Raw genomic sequence first — 25,722 nt, 5'->3', positions numbered from 1 at the left:
TTTCTTTTTACATAATATAATTACTTTTGCAGTGATGAAGAAGTTGAGGTCAAGGTTACCGGAACATCTTCATCATCATCCGAAGCTTCCTCATCCGAATCTGAGGACGAGGAGGGAGAGAAGGAGAAAGAAGAATCAGAAAAGGAAGAAGGAGAAGTCAGTACTCAGTCAGAGGGAGAGACTGACAAACAGAAGGAAAAAGAGGAAGAAGAAATGGAAGTTGAAAGAGAGAAGTATGGGTTTCTAACTAGAAATTTAAGTTGAAAATTACAGTCTTGGTAACTGTGACTACAAAGAAACAAATCCTGGTTTGAAGGAGAGGTAGACTCAGTAATTCAAGCTTGCTTTCACAGTAGATTAAAAAAAAACGTAAATTGTCGGAAACTAAGCAAGAAAGCGTCCGGGGGCCGACTGGTTAAGGTAGCTTACTTTAACTTACCAAGGTGCCTGCCTGTGATGAAATATTGCACAGAGGGGCACCTGGGGTCTTCTCCACCAACAAAAGCTTGAATGTTGCCATATGACCTTAAATTGTGTTTGTGTGATGTTAAACCCAACAAAAACAATAAAAAAGAAAAAAAAGCAAGAAATGCTCTCTTGCTTAGTAAAACCACGAATCACTGAATCTTACTTGCTTTGAGCATACCATCTTCAAAATTGTGTCAATTGCATGACTTTGGAGTAAAGATTAATCATAAATGTTAACATTGATGCTTACTTACACAAAATAGTTATGTAAATTATACATTTTATTCTGAGATTTAAGTTCTTTTTATAAAATACTCAAAATGCAGTTTCATTTGTTATATAAACTGAGAATTTTATGTTACGATTTATTATCTAAAAGTTTGCTAGTTTATGTTTTGAATTGCAATGAAATGCTTTGTTTTCTTAGAATTAACATACCTTGTACATGATAAATTGTAGGTCACCTGATAAGGCAGCACCTGATCTATCCCCTAAGAAACAAGGTTCACGAGCTGATACGCCAGTTGACATAGAAACACCAATGACAAGTGAAGAAAAAATGGAGATTGGACAATCCAGGGAGGAAACTGCTCAAATTGTGCCACCAAAATCACCAGTGAAAAAGACACAAAAGAAATCACCAGGGCGGCCTAAGAAAGGCCAGCAGCCTGGCGTATCAAAAGATCAGCAAGATCGAAACTTGTTTGACAATCTTAGTGGTCATGGCGAAGGTGCCAGTGCTTCAACCGACATAAGTGGATTATCATTACTCAGTGAGGCAGCTTCAATGTCATTGAGGGAACTAGTGGAGAGGGCACCAGCATTCAGGAAACCGGAAACCGATCAGACTTCTCAGGATGAAAGTGATCGCCGGGAGTGGGACGAAAATCGACCTAGTTTCCTGTCCGAGCATGCTTATTATGCAATGCCGAATGTTGAGGAGGATAAAGAATCAACTGCAACACTTTCTGCTGAGGAAGATGATGAAGAAGATGAACTGAAAGGTCATCGACTTGTTTGGATCGACCACAATTACTGCCAAGTTCCGTCTCCTCAGATTCTCGCTGACATGCAGAAGGAATATGAACAAACGCTTGAATTGGCACGAGCCATTGAGCGTAAACAGGAAGAACAGACTAAGGACTTAATTAGAAATGAGAATCTAGATCAGTTGGAAAAACCGAAGAAAGGCAGGAAAAGAAAAGTTGATGCTCTTCTGGATATTACAAATAAAAAAGACAACAAAATTAGTCGTGAATTGGCTGGTTTATTAGAGCCAGTTAAACCCAAAGAAGTGAAAATAGTTAAATACGAACCTCGGACTTTTGAAGAGGAAAGGCAAGCGTTCTATAATATATTTAGCAATGGAATTGATATTGAGGATATAAACTATTTAAAGCAAAGTTACGAGAAATTATTATCGACAGACGATCCAATGTTTTATTGGTTAAATGACATTCTGTGGGTGGATCACCCTATCACAAATATTCCAGATCCTGTACCACCAAAACGTCGGCGGAAAATGGACCAAGAAGTTCCGACGTCCAAACATAAAACAGGTTATTACTATTTTCATGATTTCTGTGTCATTCTTAGTGTTTAGAAAATAAAAGACAATCAGATATTAAAGTGAATGACTTTAAAGTCAGATGTTTCCATTGATATAGGAAAGCAGGTCTGGTTTAAAATTAAGTTTGGTTTACGTATCTGAAAAAGATTTTCAGCACAAAGTTTACGCGTTAAATGTGATAAAAATTAATGATTTTTACACGAAAGTTTGCTTTTTATAATTTCATTGTGATTGAAAGAGTTTATTTATTGTTTTTAGCTCATCTGATTTTTTGAAAAAAAAATGATGAGTTATTGTCATCACTTGAGCGGTTGTCGGCGTCGGCGTTGCCTGGTTAAGTTTTATGTTTAGGTCAGCTTTTCTCCTAAACTATCAAAGCTATTGCTTTGAAACTTGGAATACTTGTTCACCATCATAAGCTGACCCTGTATAGCAAGAAACATAACTCCATCTTGCTTTTTGCAAGATTTATGGCCCCTTTTGTACTTAGAAAATATCAGATTTCTTGGTTAAGTTTTATGTTTAGGTCAACTTTTCTCCTAAACTGTCAAAGCTTTTGCTTTGAAACTTGGAATACTTGTTCACCATCATAAGCAGACCCTGTACATCAAGAAACATAACTCCATCTTGCTTTTTGCAAGATTTATTGCCCCTTTTGGACTTAGAAAATCAGTTTTCTTGGTTAAGTTTTATGTTTAGGTCAGCTTTTATCCTAAACTATCAAAGCTATTCCTTTAAAACTTGCAACACTTGTTCACCATCATAAGCTGACCCTGTACAGCAAGAAACATAACTCCGTCCTGCTTTTTGCAAGATTTATGGCCCCTTTTGGACTTAGAAAATATCAGATTTCTTGGTTAAGTTTTATGTTTAGGTCAACTTTTTCTCTTAAACTATCAAAGCTATTGCTTTGAAACTTGCAACACTTGTTCACCATCATAAGCTGACCCTGTACAGCAAGCAACATAACTCCATCCTGCTTTTTGCAATAATTATTGCCCCTTTTGGACTTAGAAAATCATTTTCTTGGTTGAGTATTATGTTTAAGTCAACTTTTCTCATAAACTATCAAAGCTATTGCTTTAAAACTTGCAACAGTTTTTCACCATCATAAGTGGACACTGTACATCAAGAAACATAACTCTATCCTGCTTTTTGCAAGAATGATGGCCCTTTTTGGACTTAGAAAATCATGGGTAGGACAATATTTCTATTACACAAAAAAAATCAGATGAGCGTCAGCACCCGCAAGGCGGTGCTCTTGTTTTACAGGCTGTAGAAGGTACAGTTTATAGTATACTCGACATGTATGATATATCAATAATTAAATACAAATGGTATGTTAGTAGTTTTTAAGGTTTGATAGTTCCTATAAAATTTATGATTTGTTATAAATGGTACACCAGTATCTAGAACAGTATTGTTAGCATGAATTATGTTTTTCAGGTTGTGCTAGAACAGAAGGTTATTATAAGATCAGTATGAAAGAAAAAGCATCATATCTTCAACATGCATACAACCAACAAAAGGCAGTCGAAAAAGCCAAACAGCTGGTAAGTTCTTGTTGCTTTTTCCCTAATTATCTGATCATACAGAGTAAAAAACTAGAGTTTTAAGACCAGTCGAAAAATTTTCAGCTTCTGATTGGTTAATGCTGAGCTCATTTCGAAATTGACCAAAAACAATACTGCAAATTTGCATTCAGAGACTGGTCCCAATCACAGTTTATCATACCCTGGTTTGCTGGTAAACAGGAGTTATAAATGCCGCATTTTAATACTTTCTTTTAAAAATGCAAGAAAAAAAAATGAATGCCAGGGTTAGATTATTAAAGTTTTTTGCTGGTTGTAGGTGTAGATGGGAATATCTGACACTAGGGTCACTTAAGGTGGTAAAGAGGTTTTGCTAATTTACCTTAAAAAAAAAACAGTTACCCAAATGCTAGATACAAATGTACATCTAACTGCACCTTCCAGTGATACATTCTTTTCCTTGCATACCATATTATAAAAGTCAAATGGTTTATCGCGGCCAGAAATTTGTACAAGCCGGACAGAAGTTGCGAAATTGTCATTTGTGCAGGAAAGAAGCATTTACCATAATGTTCAGTACTGGACAGGTATTGTGACCATGCACGGACACAGCCAATTTTCTCAGAGGGGGTCCGATCCCCTGCCCCCTCACCCCCACCCTGGAATTTTTGAAATTTAGCACTTCAGTTTTGCATTCTGGGACAGTTTTATGGACTAACCTGTTAAATTTGGGAAAAATGATAAAATCAAGCTTTCTTGAAGGTAAAACTCTGGATCTGCGCATGGTGACATATCATGCTTCAGAGCTCCAGATAAGCTTTTGGTGCAATTGGGTATTTACCCATCACTTTTTGTCTGAATTGGGTATTGGAAATTTGAATTGGGTAAAAATAATATCATTACCCAGCCTTTTCAGAAGTAATTGGGTATTTGCTAAAACCAATTGGGTATTTTACCAATCTCGCACTAACAATTGAGTATTTTTTTGCTTACAGTATACATGGTATATATCATTAAACAGGACTGACTAAGTATTTTAATGGCGCTCTTCAATGTTTAATACAAAAATGTATTTAAAATTGTAATGAATGTTTCATACTGTTGTTTTCTTTTTCACTTTTAATGCAGTCTGAGATCAGTTCATCCACAATATCCCGAACGATGTGGTCACCGCAATATGCATTCTCCCAAAAGATGTCATCCAGTATTGGTGACACTACGTTGTCACAAACAGAACTGTCATTGTTGAACAGTAAAATATCCCACTAATTTGTTTGTTTGTGCTGCAACAATGTTTTTTCCTGCAACCTCTTTACATTTTATCGGCGTAAAATTGTTTACAAAGCGCCCAAATAACACCGATCAGCCGACTGAATGGTCCTGTTATTTTTCGATAAATTGCAACCTGTTCTGCAGTAACGTATAACCAGTCAGTCAAATCTAGCGTTAAAGTCTCGTACCCATTCTAGTTATAAGGAAAATGCGATACGCAAGCTATTTTTTACGAATTGGGTATTAGGAATTTTAATTGCGTTTCAGTACGCACGCTGTATGAATTCAATTGGGTTTTCTGCAATTTCAGTTGCGTAAATACGCAAATACGCAGCTTATCTGGAGCTCTGATGCTTTCTGTTTATGCAGGTAAACTTGTGTGTGGTTAAAATTTAACAGAGCACAATTGTCTGAACAGTGTACAAACTCATTACTGTTTTTTCAGGCAAGGGTGGAAAAAAAGTGGTAGAAAATGAAAGCAGTAACATTTTTATTAAATGAAAAATAAACAATGAGACAAACATTTCCAACATCTTTGGACGGTTCAGAAATCCCATGTTAAACATACAATAAAGCCCGAAACGCGTGAAAATGTTCCGAATGTAAATCGGGCGAAGTAAGCGCTCTATGTATGCATCTAGATTGATTAAACTGACTGGGCGAGTCTACTTACTTATTACTTGAGGATGAAAAAAAAACATGTTTTTTAAATGTTCCTCTTAAACAAGGGTGGCGGTTGAACTACTAAAAGTACAACAACAGTTAATTCACAACAAATCGTACGGTATGTTTTATAATCGGTAGAAGCTAGTCGTATTTACGCTAATGAGACCTGTTTCACCCACAAGTAAAGAATTCACAGGTCCATCATGAAATATTTTAACCAGCGCGCAAATACTTGTCCTATTCAAAATGATAAAAGAAATGGAATAAAACAAAACACTGTTTTCTCATAGATGTATGTTCAGATGTCCGTTAACTGAATGGCATAATATTTCAAAACAGAATGATGATATTTCAGTGTAAACAACAACTTTAGTTCTAGTTTAGATTATGATTAGTGTGAATTTTGATCTTAAGTTTGTTATTTTATAAAAACATGTTATATCTGAGGCACTCTGCTATGTGTATACCACTCTCCAGACGGGTGCTTGTTTCATATGCAAATTTGGGCTAGAAACAGTCATAATAGTGGATTAGCAAGGTGATTTTGATGAAACTTTCCAAAAACTAGCGGACAAGCTTTGCAGATATAAAGAATATAAAATCCCATTCTTCCAAAAAAGCTGCAGTTTGTATTATTAATATTAGTAGATAGGTTTCTGTTTAGGATAGATGCAGGTTTAGTTCGATGTAAGACGGTGTATATACATGTAGTTATGCAGTGACAGCTTGATTTGCGGAATCAAATGTTTCACCTGGTAATTATTAAAAATGAAATATTTTGTTTGTTTACAGGAGGACTCTACAAAGGCATCCAAGTCTTTAGCATCAGTTCGTGATCTCAGGCATGAAAATAGACGATTACAAGTCTCCTTACAGGAGTTCGAGTTCTCAGGCGATCTTTTCAAATTTAATCAGCTTAAGGTAGGCATAGTCTTAAATTGTTTACTTAGTGGGTTTCTTTTTTTTTTTTTTTTTACCATATAAGGCTACAGTTTTTCAGTTTTCTAAAAGTGTCAAGAATTTAGTTAGGTAGGTACAAAATGTCTTGTTTTTCCTTTTATTTTCTAAACAGAACTCGCAAGATTATTTATTTTTGATATACCTCACTTTTGTCTACAATGATAAAATCCCATTACCCAAGAAAGAGATATTTTGACTACCAAAAACATTTTCAACTTTTTGACACATGACCAAGCGAAAGTGACTACTAGTATCAGGTCATGTGACTGAGCTGATATTTTGAATGTCATATAAGGGTAAATAATAATTGCTTCAATTATTTAGCCAAATCATGAAATGGTTGCCTCCCTTGTACACATATAGTAGTCACATCACTATTCAATGCGGTATTTTGTTTACCTTGTTGAACTTGTTTGAAATGAAACTGTTGAATTAAATGAATTAAAAACATTTTTTAACTTTTTTAATGTACTTAAATTTGTTCAGTATGATAAAATAAATATCATATGGCGGCATGTGTGACATTGATTTTGTCAACCCTCGAAATAGTATGTCATCACTCAGTTTTTGCCTCAGGTGACCTCTGGTTGACAATATCAGTGTCACACACGCTGCCATATTATATCTATATAATATGAATAAAACATGAAATTGTAAAAGTAAAGGTATAGTGGACGCAACTTGACCCCGATGGTTGACCTTTGTATGATAATACATAATAAGGCACAACCTATTATTGAAAAGGAGTGTACGTAAAACACAAGCTGCATGAGAAAAAGGAAATATAAATTTGTGTAAATATAAATTAGTGTATTGGAAAGTTTTAACTGATCAAATGTAAGTATATATACCTTGATACTGCGCTGTATACAAACTAATTCCACATAAATATACACGGCTACCCTAAGCACCCTTGATTTCTGTAATGATATAATCGATACGAATAATCAGCCTAAGGTCAACCATCGCGGTCAAGTTGCGACTACTATAAAATTTAAATATTATTTATTGTTACTGTGTGAAACAATGAACATAATTCAGTTAAAGTTAAAACCAATTATATGTTACCCCCAGTAATTGTTTAAACAATATTTATTTTCATTATAAATAATACACAAAGTCATATAAACAAGAACATGTACATAGGTTTCTAGTCTTAGGATATGTAAACAAACCTATAGAAGCTTATATTAATATAGCTCAGTAATTGGCAATAAGTTATTTACGATAGTTATGAAAAACCTTGTTAGTAAAACTTTATAATAATAAAAGTTCTCTATTATCTGTGTATTTTTAAATATTTTCAGTTCCGAAAGAAAGCATTGAAATTTGCCCGCAGTGGTATTCACGACTGGGGTCTCTTTGCACTGGAGCCTATCTCTCAGGATGAAATGGTGATAGAGTATGTGGGTACAAACTTACGGCAGTCTGTAGCAGACTTACGTGAGAAACAGTACGAGGCAAGCGGTATCGGCAGCAGTTACATGTTCCGTGTAGATGGTGAAACCATCATAGATGCTACAAAAACTGGCAATTTAGCGAGATTTATTAACCATAGTTGTAATGTAAGTATTTCATTAACTTTAAGTTTATTGTAAGTTCTTTACAGATGCAGTAAGGGGAGGGGGGTTATGAAGAAAGGAAGGAACCTGAGCATGTCATTTTGGGGAGCAGAGGAATTTTCATGGTACTGCGGCAAAGAGGAATATATAATTCTTGGTGAAAACCAATTTCAGGGAGGAATCTGCATGATTTGAAAGCCAGCATTCCCACTGACTTTTTGAAAAGTGGGTACATGTACCCACATACTTCAGAAAATGTGGGTACATGATAAAAAAGTTGGGTACAAACCATACAAATTGAAAAAATGTTCCAACTGAAACAAAATTATAAAGAAGTATATGGGAAGTGACACTTTTATTCAGCCTGTGTTAATGACAGTGGTTTGTTTTACACATGCACCATAGGGATACAGCTAAAAGTCACTTCTCCTTATAGAAAAGTGGAGAGACTTCTAGTTGAAAAACAGAAATTTATGAACATCATTTCTAACTCAGTATACACCCACCCCCCACTCCCCCACCACACACACCCAGCAAGCTTGTGAAGCAATTTGAAAAGATGGCTATAATTTTCTTGTTTCAATATGGATAAAAGCTATTGATGTGACCATTCATTTTCTTAGATAATCATTTTCCATGCAAAGAGTTTTTCTTTATTCCATAGTTCTGAAAAAAAAACGACGTTTCCAAAAATTCAAGCAGACGCTGATAAGTACCACCCACCGAGTTTTTATAATATTTTTTTGCTGCTATATCTTGCTGCAACATTATAGCAACAAAACAAAAATGTTATAAAATAAAAACTCGGCGGGTAATACTTATTTAGCATGAACAGTATCGGACTCGAATAAAAATGAAAAATTGCCCGATGAAAGTCAGTCTGCAACCGGTCATTTTGTAAATATTAATAAACAAGCAGCTTACGAGTCTTTCTTTTACAATGGAGACCAAATAATTGTGTAGTGGACGCCAGCTGACCACTTAATTATTCAACCACTTGTTGAAAAAATCCTTGTTTTTGCACTCGCACATGTTGACAATTATCGGAAAGTGTCAAAGATGCAACTGCGTCGTTGACTGGCTGAATACTATCACGTCTAGTTTTACAAATTATTTGATTGGCTGTCACAGTTCTCGCGAAAATCTCACAAGTATCTGGAGTAGGCGGAGCTTAAATTATGCTACCGGCATGTAAATTCAACTCGTCTTGACATACATGTAGCAAATTGCGGTAATTTGCGTGTACGGATCAAAAATAATGTCTGATTACTTGAATTTCGTCTCTTTATCGACGAACAATGTATTTTCTGTCAGATTTTTTGCGCGTGCATTGTACCCGTGGAATTTTAAAACTTGCGTGCAGTTGACTTTTTATGCGTGAATTACGCTGATTTTTGCGTGAATGGGAATGCTGAAAGCTATTTTCAGAGGGGAAGAGACTTATAAACAGCCACTACTATAGCAAAAGAAACCCAGAAATGAGAAGTGTCTGCCTTTTGCTTTAAAAAATTGAATATCTATAGATACCAAACTTGCAGTTATGCATGTTTATGATGTAATTTGTTAAAACTGAATTGGATGTAATAGTCTTTGTGTTAAAGAGTTGCAGGTTTTTCAGATTCTCACTTTCACACACATTTTCTGTCCAGTAAGGGAGGGAACTCTGAGAATGCTTGCCATCTTTGTTGTATAAATGCAGTGAGATCATTAATATTCTTTGGCAACTACTTTTTAGCTCACATGTCACAAAGTGACAAGGTGAGCTTTTGTGATCGCATGGCGTCAGTCGTCCGTCCGTCAGTAAACTTTTGCTTGTGACCACTCTAGAGGTCACATTTTTCATGTGATCTTTATGAAAGTTGGTCAGAATGTTCATCTTGATGATATCTAGGTCAGGTTCGAAACTGGGTCACATGCGGTCCAAAACTAGGTCAGTAGGTCTAAAAATAGAAAAACCTTGTGACCTCTCTAGAGGCCATACTTTTCAATGGACCTTCATGAAAATTGGTCAGAATGTTCACCTTGATGATAGCTAGGTCAGGTTTGAAACTGTGTCACGTGCCATCAAAAACTAGGTCAGTAGGTCAAATTATAAAAAAAACCTTGTGACCTAGGCCATATTTTTCATGGGATCTGTATGAAAGTTGGTCTGAATATTCATCTTGATGATATCTAGGTCAAGTTCAAAACCGGGTCAAAAACTAGGTCAGTAGGTATAAAAATAGAAAAATAACCTTGTGACCTCTCTAGAGGCCATACTTTTCAATGGATCTTCATGAAAATTGGTCAGAATGTTCACCTTGATGATATCTAGGTCAGGTTCGAAACTGGGTCACGTGCCTTCAAAAACTAGGTCAGTAGGTCAAATAATGAAAAAAACCTTGTGACCTCTCTAGAGACCATATGTGACATATTGTTTTTGCCCTGTCCGTCCGTCCCACTTCATTTCCGATCAATAACTGGAAAACCATTTGACCTAGAACCTTTAAACTTCATAGGGTGGCAAGGGCAGGACTTACGGAGTAGACGACCCCTATTGTTTTTAGGGTCACTCCGTCAAAGGTCAAGGTCACAGGGGCCTGAACATGGAAAACCATTTCCGATCAATAACTTGAGAACTACTTGACCCAGAATGTTGAAACTTCATAGGATGATTGGTCATGCAGAGTAGATTACCCCTATTGATTTTATGATCACTGCGTTAAAGGTCAAGGTCACGGGGGCCCAAACAAGGAAAACCATTTCCGGTCAGTAACTTGAGAACCACTTGACCTAGAATGTTGAAACTTCATAGGATGATTGGTCATGCAGAGTAGATGACCCCTATTGATTTTGGGGTCACCCTAATAAAGGTCAAGGTCACGGGGGCCAGAACATGAAAAACCTTTTCCGATCAATAACTTGAGAACCACTTGACCAAGAATGTTGAAACTTCATAGGATGATTGGACATGCAGAGTAGATGACCCCTATTGACTTTGGGGTAACTCAGTTAAAGTTCAAGGTCACAGGAGTCTGAACATGGAAAACCATTTCCGTTCAGTAACTTGAGAACCACTTGACCCAGAATGTTGAAACTTCATAGGATGATTGGACATGCAGAGTAGATGAGCGCTATTAATTTTGGGGTCACTGCATTTAAGGTCAAGGTCACGGGCCCAAACAAGGAAAACCATTTCCGGTCAGTAACTTGAGAACCACTTGACCCAGAATGTTGAAACTTCATAGGATGATTGGTCATGCAGAGTAGATGACCCCTATTGATTTTGGGGCCACTCTATTAAAGGTCAAGGTCACTGGGGCCTGAACATGAAAAACCATTTCCGGTCAGTAACTTGAGAACCACCTGACTCAGAATGTTGAAACTTCATAGGATGATTGGGCATGCAGAGGAGATGACCCCTATTTATTTTAGGGTCACTCTATTAAAGGTCAAGGACACAGGGGGCTGAACATGGAAAACCATTTCCGGTCAGTAACTTGAGAACCACTTGACCCAGAATGTTGAAACTTCATAGGATGATTGGACATGCAGACTAGATTACCCCTATTGATTTTAGGGTCACTTGAGCAAAGGTCAAGGTCACATGGGCCTGAACATGGAAAACAAATTCCATTCAGTAACTTGAGAACCACTTGGCCCAGAATGTTGAAACTTCATAGGATGATTGGTCATGCAGAGGAGATGACCTCTATTGATTTTGGGGTCACTCCGTTTAAGGTCAGGGAAAACCATATCCAATTCATAACTTGAGAACCACTAGGCCCAGAATGTTGAAACTTAGTGGGATGATTAGACATGCCAGATAGATGATCCCTGTTGCAGCCAACCACCAGTGTCTCTTTGACTTTCGCTCTTCTCCCCTATTGACTTCTTGCATATACTACTATGCAGTGGGGGAGACATGCGCTTTTTTACAAAAGCATCTTCTAGTTTTCATGGGATCTGTATGAAAGTTGGTCTGAATGTTCATCTCGATGATATCTAGGTCAAGTTCGAAACTGGGTCACGTGCGGTCCAAAACTAGGTCAGTGGGTCTAAAAATAGAAAAACCTTTTGACCTCTCTAGAGGCCATATTTTTCAATGGATCTTCATGAAAATTGGTCAGTGTTCACCTTGATGATATCTAGTTCAAATTTGAAACTGGGTCACATGCTGTCAAAAACTAGGTCGGTAGGTCTAAAAATAGAAAAAAAAACTTGTGACCTCTCTAGAGGCCATATTTTTCATGAGATCTTCATGAAAATTGGTGAGAATGTTCACCTTGATGATATCTAGGTCAAGTTCAAAACTGGGTCACATGCCTTCAAAAACTAGGTCATTAGGTCAAATAATAGAAAAACCTTGTGACCTCTCTAGAGGCTATATTTTTTAATGGATCTTCATGAAAATTGGTCAGAATTTTTATCTTGATGATATCTAGGTCAAGTTCAAAACTGGGTCACATGAGCTCAAAAACTAGGTCACTATGTCAAATAATAGAAAAAAACGATGTCATACTCGGTTCAAAACTGGGTCATGTGGGGACAGTTGAGCGATTCAGGACCATCATGGTCCTCTTGTCATGGATTTTGTAGTTTTGTCCACCACATTTATTCCCAACAAACATAAAGTTCCTATTCATTTATCTTCAGAAATTGAATTCTATGAATTCATATCCTCACAAAATATCCATTAATATGGTCAAAAGCATGAAATTTTGTGCCTGCAAAATTATATACTACACTATCTTCCAGTCATTCTTTGAAATATTTAATGAATAAGTAAGTTGACCAGATGTGATTATCAGCCTGATTGCGCTGACATTTCTTTACTAAAAATATGTATAAATGGTTAAGATGTCTGACAGAGTTGACGGTCCAAGACTGTTGTAGTTAAGGGTCTAACAGTTGATCAGATTCTTTCATATTGAACGGTCGTTTAGCTGGCTTGTGGTAGGTCTGTGGTTTTAAAAAGAAACCCATTGGTGCCTAAAATAAGACATGGAGAGACATCTTTGGTCATTTGAATCATTTAAAATGCTGTTTGAAATATCTTGTTGTGACTTAAACCCAACAACAACAACAACAAAAAGTTACTTTGTCGTTTCACAAAAACTTACTTTATTCACATGTATTTCAGCCAAACTGTTATGCCAAAGTGATTACTGTAGAGAACAGGAAGAAAATTGTGATATATTCCCGCCGCGACATCAATGTGAACGAAGAAATCACATACGATTACAAGTTTCCCATTGAAGATGAGAAAATTCCATGTTTGTGTGGTGCAGCAGGTTGTCGAGGAACACTTAATTGAAAGACAAAAATCTGTGTTATATGTGTATTACATCTTGTAATAGTGCTAGTCTAGTTTACAGAATGGTCAGAAAGATCACTTCTCCTGATTGCAAAATAATGCAAATACAGTCTGACAAATACATGTTTACAGTTTGATCAGGGTTCAGTGTTTGATGTTTTATTGAAAGTGGAAGACTGTTTCCTACTTTGTTTAACCCGTACCCTGCTAAATTTCTATAATGAAATTGTCAATCAATTTGGACAGTACCATTAACTATTAAAAGGGGTGCTTACCAAAATATACTGACTGAATGGCGAACAGTGCAGACCATGATCAGACTGCACGGATGTGCCGGCTGATCTTTGTCTGCACTGGTCGCAAAGGCAGAATCACTTGCCACCAGCAGGCTAAGGGTTAATATTGTTCAAAGTTGAACATTTAAACACTTGACATTCTTTAAATTTTAACTGTGCAGTTTTATTTCTGTAATTGTAGGTGAAAGGTACAAGTATACTGAATATCACTACCAATGTACTTTATAGACAATTCCACTAGTTTTATGTACAGAAATAGAGTCTTCAAAATATAAAAATAGTCACACATGATAAATATTTTTCTGATGTACACAAATTTTCTTGCAAAAAAAAAAAAAGAAGATTTTTGTAGGATTTTTATTATAATTTCCTGTATGGGATAGCTTCAATTTTTGTTTGTTTAAAAGACATATTATTTCAGTAAATAGTATTCGTCCAGACCTCTGGCTGTTTTCATCAGGTTGAACGTTTAAAGTCTGAAACTTAGTCTTCAGAATGGAATCATTCAAGTTGCGTAGCATGTTTAAAATTTGTAGCTGCACATTTATGCAAAGTTTCATTACTATCTGTGCTAATTTTACAATGATTGGGCAAAAAGAAAATTTAGCATTTTAATGTCTTAAATCTCAATTTTAGACTTCAAATGTTGTTGAATACTAGCCTATTAGTTGCTAAAATTTAGCATAAACCTGTACATTCAAACCTATGATTAATACAAGCTATGTATTGAAACCACTTCTCACAGAAGACTGAGGTCGGAGACCATTCTCTAATATGCAACCTTGCCATTAGCCAATTTCATGTTTGAGCTCGGAATCCACCAGCCATGTTGGAATTTGTAGTGAGGTCCCCAAATTCAGTTTTACAACCTTGGGATGGGGGTTAGGGCATTCGTTCCTTTTCTGATAAAGCATAAATTTGTCCTGTGTTATAAATCTTAGGGTATGAAAAAGTTACTGTATCATCTCTTACTGGTTAAATTTGAAGTATAACCTTGGGGGTTTGGAGTGGGGCCATTAGTTTCTTTTCTTTATAAAGCATCTGTCCCATGTGTTAACCATTACTTATTAAAATCATTTGTCCCGTGTGTTGACTTTAATGTATTAAAAAGTTGCCAACTGTTACTGGTTAAATTTGACATTTTCATTTTCAACAGAAGTATGAATTCACATCTGTGCAATAAGAAGAAGCAGTATTTTCATATCAAAAATATTTGGATTGCCATAAACTTTATCTGTCTCTTTAAACAGGAGATTAAATGTACTTTCATTGAAGTTGTTGAAGATAAAATATTCCTGATATTTTGAAAATTCTGCTGGTAAGCAGATTGCTTTTGCTTTATATGCTTTATGTATGCGGTAAAAAGTACAGCCGGACTTCGTTTGCTTGAACTCAACGAGACTGGCAATTTTTTTTCAAGTTTTGGGTAGCCTGAGCCACTGAAATAATATGCAGCATAGGGATTTCTGTGGGACCTGACAATAAGTTTGAGCTGGTTTTCGAATTATCCAAGTTCGAGCAAACGAAGTTTGACTGTACATATAAGTATCAGCTTGTATGCTGTAGGCAGTAACTTTACATTTAGATAACATGTTTGAAGTTCGCTTCGGGTAAAAATTTATGTTAGCAACTGTTAACGTAGCAGTCTTGGGCCCATTTGTTTAGTTCCTTGGGAATTTGCAGTTGAATTGGTTCTTTATCATATACCCTTTACCTGAAGTGATAGGTATCGGATACTGACTGGTACCCGGTCCCTACATCAGCCTGTAACTTACAAAAATGTTGGCAAAATCTAAAATTTGGACATGAGTTTTTAGGGAATACAACTTTTAATACTAATTGAATTATTAGGATACTGAATGTAGGAAGGAAGGTACATAGTGTTCTTGGAAAATGAATATACTTGTATCTTACTAATTCAACATATTTAGTCAGTGGTTATTTATATGTGAATCACATTTTGTAATATGTTTGATCAGTTCTTGTATTTTTTCTTGTGTTATAACTAGGACCTAAATAACATGGATTTGTAACTTTGGATTTATCTTTAAACAAGAGCAAAACTCTAAATACCCATAATCCTTGGCATTCTTTTTGGACAGTTACCAGTAATATTTACTAGGGTTTTTTTGTGGAGTGGGAGTGCAATAGTTTTATCTCCGATAATGGAATAATCTGATGCAATTACTGTCTTGACTTTTGCAAGAATTAGCCACCAAGGCAGTCGCAATCTCATGATTTCTCACTTGTCTGTCCAATTGCGAGAATATGCTTTTATGATACATATATGAGCCGTGCCATGAGAAAACCAACATAGTGGCTTTGCGACCAGCATGGATCTAGACCAGCCTGCGCATCTGCGCAGTCTGGTCAGGATCCATGCTGTTCGCTAACGATTTCTCTAATTGCAATAGGCTTTGAAAGCGAACAGCATGGATCCTGACCAGACTGGGCGGATGCGCAGGCTGGTCTAGATCCATGCTGGTCGTAAAGCCACAATGTTGGTTTTCTCATGGCACGGCTCATATGTAAAAAGAAGTATTATATCCATGTTTATTTAGGTTCCTTGATTTTATGTTTAACATAACTGTACAGTTAGTTGATTTCTGTTATGAAACGGATGTTATGGAATAAATGTTGCTCATTAACGTGTAAATTTTTACAATAAATTCCAAAAATAATGGAAGATTTTTATATATATCACTTGTGCTAGAAAAATTTCATAATGAAATTCCATTTAAAAAATGTGTATGTGGACTTCATTTTTGGAAGTGTTTGGAAAAAAACAGTAAACATTATAAAAAAATGATTTAAATAAATGAAATTAAGATAAAGAGTTTGTTTTACTTTATTTTACTTTATTAGTGTACATGTATATAAATCTTCATCAAAATATTTCATGCTTCTGCCTTTCTATCTCAGCAACTACCGCCCTAACTTCAATTGAACTTCATTTGAAGTTTCACTACCAAGGTGGGTAAGCTTATTTATTGCAGTTATGACCCTTGAATGGTAATTTTTAGCTTGATTATTCAAAGAATAGTCCAAGCTATTGTACTTTACCTGGCGTTGGCATCTGCGTCGCACCTTGGTTAAAGTTTTGCATGCAAGTAACTTTCATTTAAAGGCATATAGCTTTGAAACATAGTTTTTCTTTTCCTAGGTCAATAATCAACTTCACAGGATCAAGTCCCATAACTCTTGTCTTCAGGTTGATAAAACTAGGTCATAGCATCAAGTCCCATAACTGACATGTATTTTGCCAAATTATATCCCCTTTTGAACTTCTTCTGCCGGATTGAAACTATAGATATTTTAACATTTAGGGTAATATTTCAGCTTCTGGCTGTCTTACGGACAGCTCTCGTTAATAAAGTTCTTCTACTCTACCTCTTTATTATGCCCCCCTTTGAAGAAGGAGGGGTATATTGTTTTGCAGATGTCGGTATGTAGACCAATCAATTTCCGGATGATAACTCAAGAACGCTTGGGCCTTGGATCATGAAAGTTGATAGGGAGGTAGGTCATGACAAGCAGTTGACCCCTATTGATTTTGAGGTCAAAGGTCAAGGTCACAGTGACCTGGAACAGTTAAACGGTTTCCAGATGATAACTCAAGAACGCTTGGGCCTAGGGTCATGAATGTTGATAGGGAGGTTGGTCATGACCAGCAGATGATCCCTACTGATTTTGAGGTCAGTATGTCAAAGGTCAAGGTCACAGTGATCTTGAACAGTTAAGTAGTTTCCAGACGATAACTCAAGCACACTTTGGCCTAGGATCATGAAAGTTGATAGGGAGGTTGGTCATGACCAGTAGATGACCCCTATTGATTCTGAGGTCAATAGGTCAAGGTCACAGTGACCCGGAACAACTAAACAGTTTCCGGATGATAACTTGAGAACAATTAGGCATAGGATCACAAAAGTTGATAGAGAGGTTGATCATGACCAGCAGATGACCCCTATTGATTTTAAGGTCAGTAGGTAAAAGTCAAGGTCACAGTGACCCGGAACAACTAAACCATTTCCGGACAATAACTTGAGAACAGTTGGGCCTAGGATCACAAAACTTGATAGGAAGGTTGATCATGACCAGTAGATGACCCCTACTGATTTTGAGGTCAGTATGTCAAAGGTCAAGGTCAAATTGACCCGGAACAGTTCAACCGTTTCCAGACAATAACTTGAAAACACTTGAGCCTAAGATCATGAAACTTAATAGGGAGGTTGATCATGGCCAGCAGATGACCCCTATTGATATTGAGATCAGTAGGTCAAAGGTCAAGGTCACACTGACGCAGAACAGTAGAACTTTTTTTGCGAAATAACTAGAGAATGCTTTGGTTTAAGATCAAATTTGTTACAGAGGTCACTTATGACTGGTAAATGACCAGTAATTATTGATTTGAGGTCAGTACGTCAAATGTCCAGCGCACAGTGACCAAATAATTTCTGTTCCTTGTGCAGTTACTGAATGCATCAAGGGGGGCAGTTCCGCACAATTGCCATGTGATAGTAACAGCTGAAAATGGAAATGCGTTTAGGATGATATTTCACAAAATACAGTCTGTACAATCATTTAATAGACCCTCTTAAATATCGTCAAACGGTTCTGCGATTCTGTACATGAAAACCACAATAGTGTAAAAAATAAAAACATTCACATGACCTTCTGTATACAACTGGATTTAAGTTGATCAAACTTGCTCAGTAGCATTCTTGCATATAGATATATAGATTTGAGATGGTCTGCAGCATTCAGGGGTAAGGTCAGGTGAGCGTTTTGATGCCAATCTGTCTTTCTAAAAAATGTCACACGTGCATAAAACTTGAACCAACTTCACTGGAAGCATCCATACAGTGATTTAGTTTCTGACGCTGGAAATGTCAACCCGATCAATTCAAATAAAAACGATCAGCGTTTTCTGCCTGTGGTTTGATAAATGTGCAGTGATCAACATTTCATGAATAAACCAATGAATAAATAAGCATCATTCTCGCACAAATTGGTATACCCGGTGTCTCTACCTTTGAAAAATTAGAATAATCGGCCTCTTTTAGTTACAATGATTGATATATTCATAACAAAAGCGGTTTGATTATAATATTGCGATAATATGTTCCAATTAACAGTTACAAACCAGTCATTATGAAACGAAGTCCTCTGTCGATATTATTCTATTAATTAGAGAAGTTTCACTGACTGATTTTGAAAAGGGTTCTGGAAATGCATGTTTAATTATTTACTATTGCAAATATAGCAAATATAATCTGATACATCCGCGACCCGTCGTCATAGCAACGGCGTAAAAGGCCAAATCAAAACAGAAAAAGTTTCTTGCAGCCCTTCTAAAATACAGAAAAAAGTTGATATAGTGCTCTTAAAATTATGAACAGATCTGTAAGGAAAAAAAAACGCATTTTTCTTAAGCCATCCGCCAGTGGTGTTTGTCGAATTTGCTCAAATATTCAGCATCTCGCGGGCAGTTGTTCATGTTAATGTCTATGTTTGGTAATGTAACTTCGTTAAAAAAAAAAACCCTTTCTGCTCAAATACATTCTCGCATACCAGAGGCCCTACCATTGTTCCCAGGTCGTCACAGAGCTATGCCGAACTTGCGGAGATTCGGAGCGGATCGAATCAAACGAAACTATCTACTAACCTATGCGCTCTTGTCTGTACCAAACTTGGTATGAAGAACTGATGTCAGAGCTAGCTGCGCTGGTCATCTTCATATCTGGTTAAATGTTTTTTGCAGAGTTGTAGGCGTCTTATGATTTTTTTCAATATGCAAAGTATGTATGTGGTGGAGGTGTGGCATAGATATGCAAAATACTGACCATGTTCCATTGTGCATAGTATATAGTTGATACTTGCCTCGGAGACACGTGCTTCTTTTTGAAAGTGGTTTCTCTTCGTTTCATGCAGTGTAAATAAGCCGTGTGAAAGGTGTTGTTCACATACGAAATGGATTCAGGCGAATCAAATAATTTGTCACTCTAAATAACAGGATTTGGAGCCTAGCATGGTAATTTGTTAGATGGTCGCTACCAAAGGGGCGGTTGCCGAGTGTGCAAACAAAAATGCAAACAATTTTACTACAAAAGCACATGGCAGGGAAGTCAGGAAACAAATTTTATTATTTAACTGTAGCATATTTGTCAAATTAAAAATCAATAGATATATTGTACCGTAGAAAACAAATAAAAGACATTAAATGACAGCTTGCGGGTCGCAAGACATACAGGGACAACAAATATTATGTTGCTTCAAATCCCATGTCGGATATCATTATGCAAACTGAATGCATTATTAGTTGTTAAGCAACATAAACATGACATATGCGTTGGTTACAGACACGTTTAACACGACAGCGCCTATAAGCCATCGAGAAGCTTCCCGCTCTGTATCTTCCGGTTGCAGCAGACGGCATTAAAAAGTCATGAAAAGCACGGACATAGAGATGAAGATTAAGCATTGACATATCCGGTAGAAGAGAGTGAAATCAATACGTTTATATCTAATTTACTAATACGATCAGGCAAATTAATCAAGATTATTACTTACTTCGAAAAGGGAAAATTGCGGCGACAATCAAATGGAAATTATTTCGCGTCGAGTAATTGAAGGCAATTGTCCGATTTAATGCGACTTTCAAGCCTGAAATGTATTGAGAAAATGTTGATACAGTTGGTAAAAAGGTAAGATGCTTAAATATTTGTTTATTTTTTAATTTTTAATATTATAAAAGAGACACTCTGGCTTGCTTCTTTTCCATTCGATTCTCTTGTTCCTATTGTTTTTAGAAAATTTTAGGCATATTTGTTTTACAAAATATAATTTACAACTAGATTTTGTAACGTATTTTACTGACACAAACTTTGTGTTCCTGTACTTAAGAATATAGAAATGTAAATAACAAATTATATAGGCTGCGATTTTTTTAGGATTTTTAAAGTCGCGCACTGTTTCCTTATCTGCGAAAGGTATTAATCAACACGATTTACCTATTACAGAAATTCGTATTTAAAAAATCAAAATAACAAATAAAATATAAACCAATTGAAATATCATAGATTCACCCAATTGTAATCGTAAACTCGCTTTATAGATACTTTTAATGGCGAATGAATATGTTAAGTATCTTTTATATATCAACATTGATAAATTCTTACACTGTAAATATGATTCCTTGGTTTTTGTTTACAAAGGAAATATCTTTTGAAATGCTGTTGGAAGACAGGTTCAGTATTTCAATGCAAAATGAAATGATTGAATTCAATCTACGTAAACAGTGTCAAAACGAAATTATACCTTTTTATTAAAAGCTTAATTTCAAAAAAGTGTATATACACAATCCATCTATTGTATGAAAAGTGCATCAATAGTTTTATATTCTGTTTTTTTTTATCTATTTATTGGAGTTTCGTCAATAACTATGGACTCACTTTGCACACAGCTTTCCCACGATACTGCAGAGTCTGTAAGTGTCTTGAATTGATAATTGTAAAAGCCTGAGGCTATGAAGTCTTCGTTTTTTACCCCTAAAGTTATTTGTCTGCGTTAATTCAGTCTTTGATTACTTTAATGCAGGAGGTCTTCTAGACTCTCGCACAGTCTAAATAAAATTCTTTTTCTTTGAAAAAACAACAACAACAACAACGGGCAAGCGCAGCGTAAAAGCCTTGTCTTCTTTGATGTCTTAGATCATGCCATCTTCTTTAACTGTTAAAGATCGCGTCATCTTCTTTGTCTGTCGTCTTTGACTGTCTGAGGTCATGTCATCTTTGTTTTCGGTCATACCACCTTCTTTTACTGCAGTAGGCCATGCTATCTTGTTTGACTGCTCTAGGTCATGCCATTTTCTTTGTCTGCAATAGGCCATGTCATTTTCTTTGTCTGCAATAGGCCGTGTCATTTTCTTTGTCTGCAATTGGCCGTGTCATTTTCTTTGTCTGCAGTAGGCCATGTCATTTTCTTTGTCTGCAATAGGCCATGTCATTTTCTTTGTCTGCAATAGGCCATGTCATTTTCTTTGTCTGCAATAGGCCGTGTCATTTTCTTTGTCTGCAATAGGCCATATCATTTTCTGTCTGCAATAGGCCATGCCATTTTCTTTGACTGTTAAAGGATTACGTCAGCTCTTTTGTCTGCTTAAGGTCATGTCATCTTTGAATGCTTTAGACCATACCATTTTCTTTGACTGCTTTAGACTGTGTCATTTTTACAGCTTTAGGCCGTACCATTTTCTTTGACAGCTTTAAACCATCCCATCATATTTGTCTGCTGTAACTCATGCCATCTTTTTTGGCTGTTTAAGGTCATACTATCTTCTTTGACGACTTTAAACCATGTTGTCTTGGCTATGTCATCATTACGACTGCCTCAGACCATGCCATCTTCTTTGCTTTAAGCCATACCATCTTCTTCGAGTGCTATAGGCCAAGCTATCTTCTTTAACTGTTGTTGAAGGTTTCGTCTTCTTCTGTGACGGTTGAAGGTCACGTCATTTTATTTGATATTTTATGCCACGACATCTTTGTCTGGTCTAAGGTCATGCAAAATTTTTGACTACTTTTTGTAAGTTTAGGCCTTGCCATATTTTATTATTCTTTCCCGTTAGTAGTATCTTCTTTGCCTGCTTTAGGCTGTGCCATCTTCCCATCTTCTTTAGTTGCTTAAGGCTATGCCATCTTCTCTGACTGCTTTAGGCCGTGGTATCTTCTTTGACTGCTTTAGACCATGCCATCTTCCCATCTTCTTTGGTTGCTTTAGGCTATACCATCTTCTCTGACTACTTAAGACCATGTCATCTTCTTTAACTGCTTTATACTTTGCCATCTTCTTTGACTGCTTTTAGCCATACCAATGACGTACGACTATCTTAGGCCATACCATCTTCTTTGACTGCTTTAGGCAAAGCCATCTTCTTTGGTTGCTTTAAGGTCACATCATCTGGACTGTTTCATGCCCAGATGTTTTCTTTGACTGCATAAGGGAACGATGACTTCTTTGGCTGCCGATTTATGTAACTTCATTTTCTATGCCTTGTGTATTTTATGACGTCTCCAATGATTTAATACGTGAAGTCCTCTCTTACTTTATAAAACATGGTGTCTGCTTCGAATGCATTTTTTTTCGAATGCTTTCGCCAATTTGAAAGACGCCGTTGAATGTTTCAGACCAGTACACACATATGAGCCGCGCCATGAGAAAACCAACATAGTGGCTTTGCGACCAGCACATCCGCGCAGTCTGGTCAGGATCCATGCTGTTCGCTAACAGTTTCTCTAATAGCAATAGGCTTTGAAAGCGAACAGCATGGATCCTGACCAGACTGCGCGGAAGCGCAGGCTGGTCTGGATCTATGCTGGTCGCAAAGCCACTATGTTGGTTTTCCCATGGCATATTTTGTGACTCTTTTAGAGCAATGGAGTCGCCTTAAACTGCTTTATGTCACGATATCTTCTTGGAAATAGGTGTGTCGGTACTCGTGGGAGCTGTGTAAGCTTCCACTTGATTGGACTGGACACGACTATAGGATTTTATGATTTGGGTTATGGCTTAATAGGCAAAGTTGTAATGTTACAAAGTGCCATGACCCTTTGACCATACTTACAGATCTAGAATTTCACAAAAAAAAAAATCGATTGCTATCCCATTGACAGCGCATATACGAGGGATGTTAAAAAATAACGTAGACTTTTGCTGTCAAATGTTGCATATTGTGTAAATAATAATGTGAAATATATCGTTGTAATTCGGAATCTTTCTGTAATTTGGTCAAACATTTTTTTGTAACACTTTTGCTGATAGGCGCAGCGCGTCGATTGTTTTTATTCCTACGCATAACCGGCGCAGTCGCTTTTTGATTTGTCGTGATATGAATTTGATCCCTATGTTCGAGCTAATAGTATACTTATTTGCCCCAAAATATGCCAAAGTGGCGCACGCATGCTTTGATATTGAATGTATGTTAACTGTAGTTCTGTTTAGTGATGTCGCATACGATAATAAGACAGTTGCTTAGTTAGGAGAAATTTTGGTGAACAGCAACTGAAATTCATCAACTAATAAAGTTGACGCAACAAAAATGTTTATTCATCTGTGTCTTCATCTTCAAGTGGTACAAACGGTTCTCAAATAGTCCAGAATTGCTTAAAGACAGCGAAGATGGAGGGAGAAAAAAGGAAAAACTGCGAATGGACGTTAACGCCAATGTATGACGCCGTAGATGAAGACCAAGTACTCATGTTGAGTACCCTGTCCGAAATGCGTGTCATAAGTGTTCATACATTTTTAGTATTCTAACCAAACAACTTTTATGACTTAAGTATTGCTTATGAAAATTTATGAAATAAATTTACAAATATGAATTAATGCAAACTTAATGAAAGCATCACGATGAAGGCACGGCGTCGTTAACGTCGTTGAAATATATTGCCGTGCGCCGGGTCCATGTAAGTGACTGTTTTTGAGGAGGCGTAACTCCTGAATGCATGGTGATAATCAAGTCAAAATTGCAGTGCAGTTAGTAGAAAGATAGCAAATTAATATGATATATTTCTTGTTTTGCTTCATTAAAGTATATAAAAGCTAGAGAAAAAGTCTACGTTATTTTTGAAGAGCCCTCGTATTAGGACAAAAACACACGAGAAAATCATGCAAACTTGTTTTGATTCTTATTTATTTCTAATATATATGTATATCGTTCAGTCTGTGATTATGTCGCTAACTGAACACCATACTTGGACTCCATTCCATACTGCTTTGCATGTAACGAATCCATTATTCATATGACAAGATTTATGGAGCTTTTAAAAAAGAAAAACAGCCACTTTTGTCAGCAAGTATTTCAATTTAAATATTTCTAAATGCATTTATTGCTATGTATAGAGACTTCTTTTTGAAGACCGCTGTTAAACAGTGGAATAAAATCGATGAATCAATGTAAGAACAAGATACATAAATATTTTGATATCTGTATATGCTAAAATCATCCTCCCAACAAAGGCCACTAGTATTAAATCAATTTAGTAGTATATTGGTTCTATACCTAGTAAGTGTGTCCATATCCAAGAAAAATCCTCAGACAACCTATTCATTATTATACCAGTAAGACTGTCGCCTCTGTGCAAAGCTGTTTTTTAGTCGCAACCGATTACCGTTATGGGCGACCCCTCTAGAGTGTTAGTATATTTTTATTTAGAGGATATTGCACAGTGCGGGAGACGTTCAAGTTTCAACTTTAGCGTGCCAGGTGTAAAATACCTATACGCGACTGAATTCTTAACCGAAATATATTTATTTCAGTCGGAATGTTGGGGCCCGAACTCACGAATCCTCGTGTCGCAGTCCGGCCAAGTACCACTGTACACTGTCACCTCTTAAATGATTCCATAAAGCTAATCTATGGGACTAGACCTGAACCTCAGCATTTAATTGACTGTTTCTAAGCGTCTGATTGGCTGTTTCTAAGCATTTGATTTTCTGTTTCTAAGCATCTGATTGGCTGTTTCTAAGCATCTAATTAGCTGTTTCTAAGCAACTGATTGGCTGTTTCTAAGCGTCTGATTGGCTGTTTCTAAGCGTCTGATTGGCTGTTTCTAAGCATCTCATTGGCTGTTTCTAAGCATCTGATCGGCTGTTTCTAAGCGTTTGATTGATTGTTTCTAAGCAACTGATTATTGATTGGCCGTTCTTATGCCTCGATCAATTGTTTCGAAGCATGTTTTTTTTTTTTTGTTGTTTCTAAGCACAAAACTGGATTTTAGACGGATCATTGTCAACATTTTAGAGCCTCTGGGTAACCGAACTTCTTTGTGTGACTTGAAAAGTGAGGCTTAATGCTACTCAACTCCTTTAAGTAAAAAAAACATGTCTTCGCTCGCTGGAGAAATTAGTGATCATCATTCGATCAATTCTCTTGTTAATCTCTCATCAAGTAGATTTATTTGTATTTGATTGCAGTTACGAACACTGGACATTGAATATTTACAAGTTTTAAGTACATTTAAACAATGTATTAGTTGCTAAAAGATTTGGACGTAAAATATTTGAGAGAGGGTATGGTTACTGCATACATAGTGTAAGGTTT

General features: G+C 36.5%; 1 protein-coding gene across 1 annotated transcript in view; it reads left to right on the top strand.

Moving 5' to 3' along the window:
- LOC123535042 (histone-lysine N-methyltransferase SETD1B-like) overlaps positions 1-16,456 on the top strand; it is a 41,079-nt gene extending 24,623 nt beyond the window's left edge. Inside the window, exons 11-16 of the mRNA XM_045317564.2 lie at positions 33-233; positions 928-2,027; positions 3,485-3,591; positions 6,301-6,429; positions 7,776-8,033; positions 13,153-16,456. Of these exons, the coding sequence (XP_045173499.2) occupies positions 33-233; positions 928-2,027; positions 3,485-3,591; positions 6,301-6,429; positions 7,776-8,033; positions 13,153-13,326 (1,969 nt within the window). The 3' untranslated portion in view covers positions 13,327-16,456. The remainder of the gene's footprint in view (positions 1-32; positions 234-927; positions 2,028-3,484; positions 3,592-6,300; positions 6,430-7,775; positions 8,034-13,152) is intronic.
- The last annotated feature ends 9,266 nt before the right edge of the window (positions 16,457-25,722 follow it).

The sequence above is a fragment of the Mercenaria mercenaria genome, chromosome 12, assembly GCF_021730395.1.
Source record: "Mercenaria mercenaria strain notata chromosome 12, MADL_Memer_1, whole genome shotgun sequence".
NCBI classification, from domain to species: Eukaryota; Metazoa; Mollusca; class Bivalvia; order Venerida; family Veneridae; genus Mercenaria; species Mercenaria mercenaria.
This window is presented reverse-complemented; position numbering and strand designations above follow the sequence as displayed.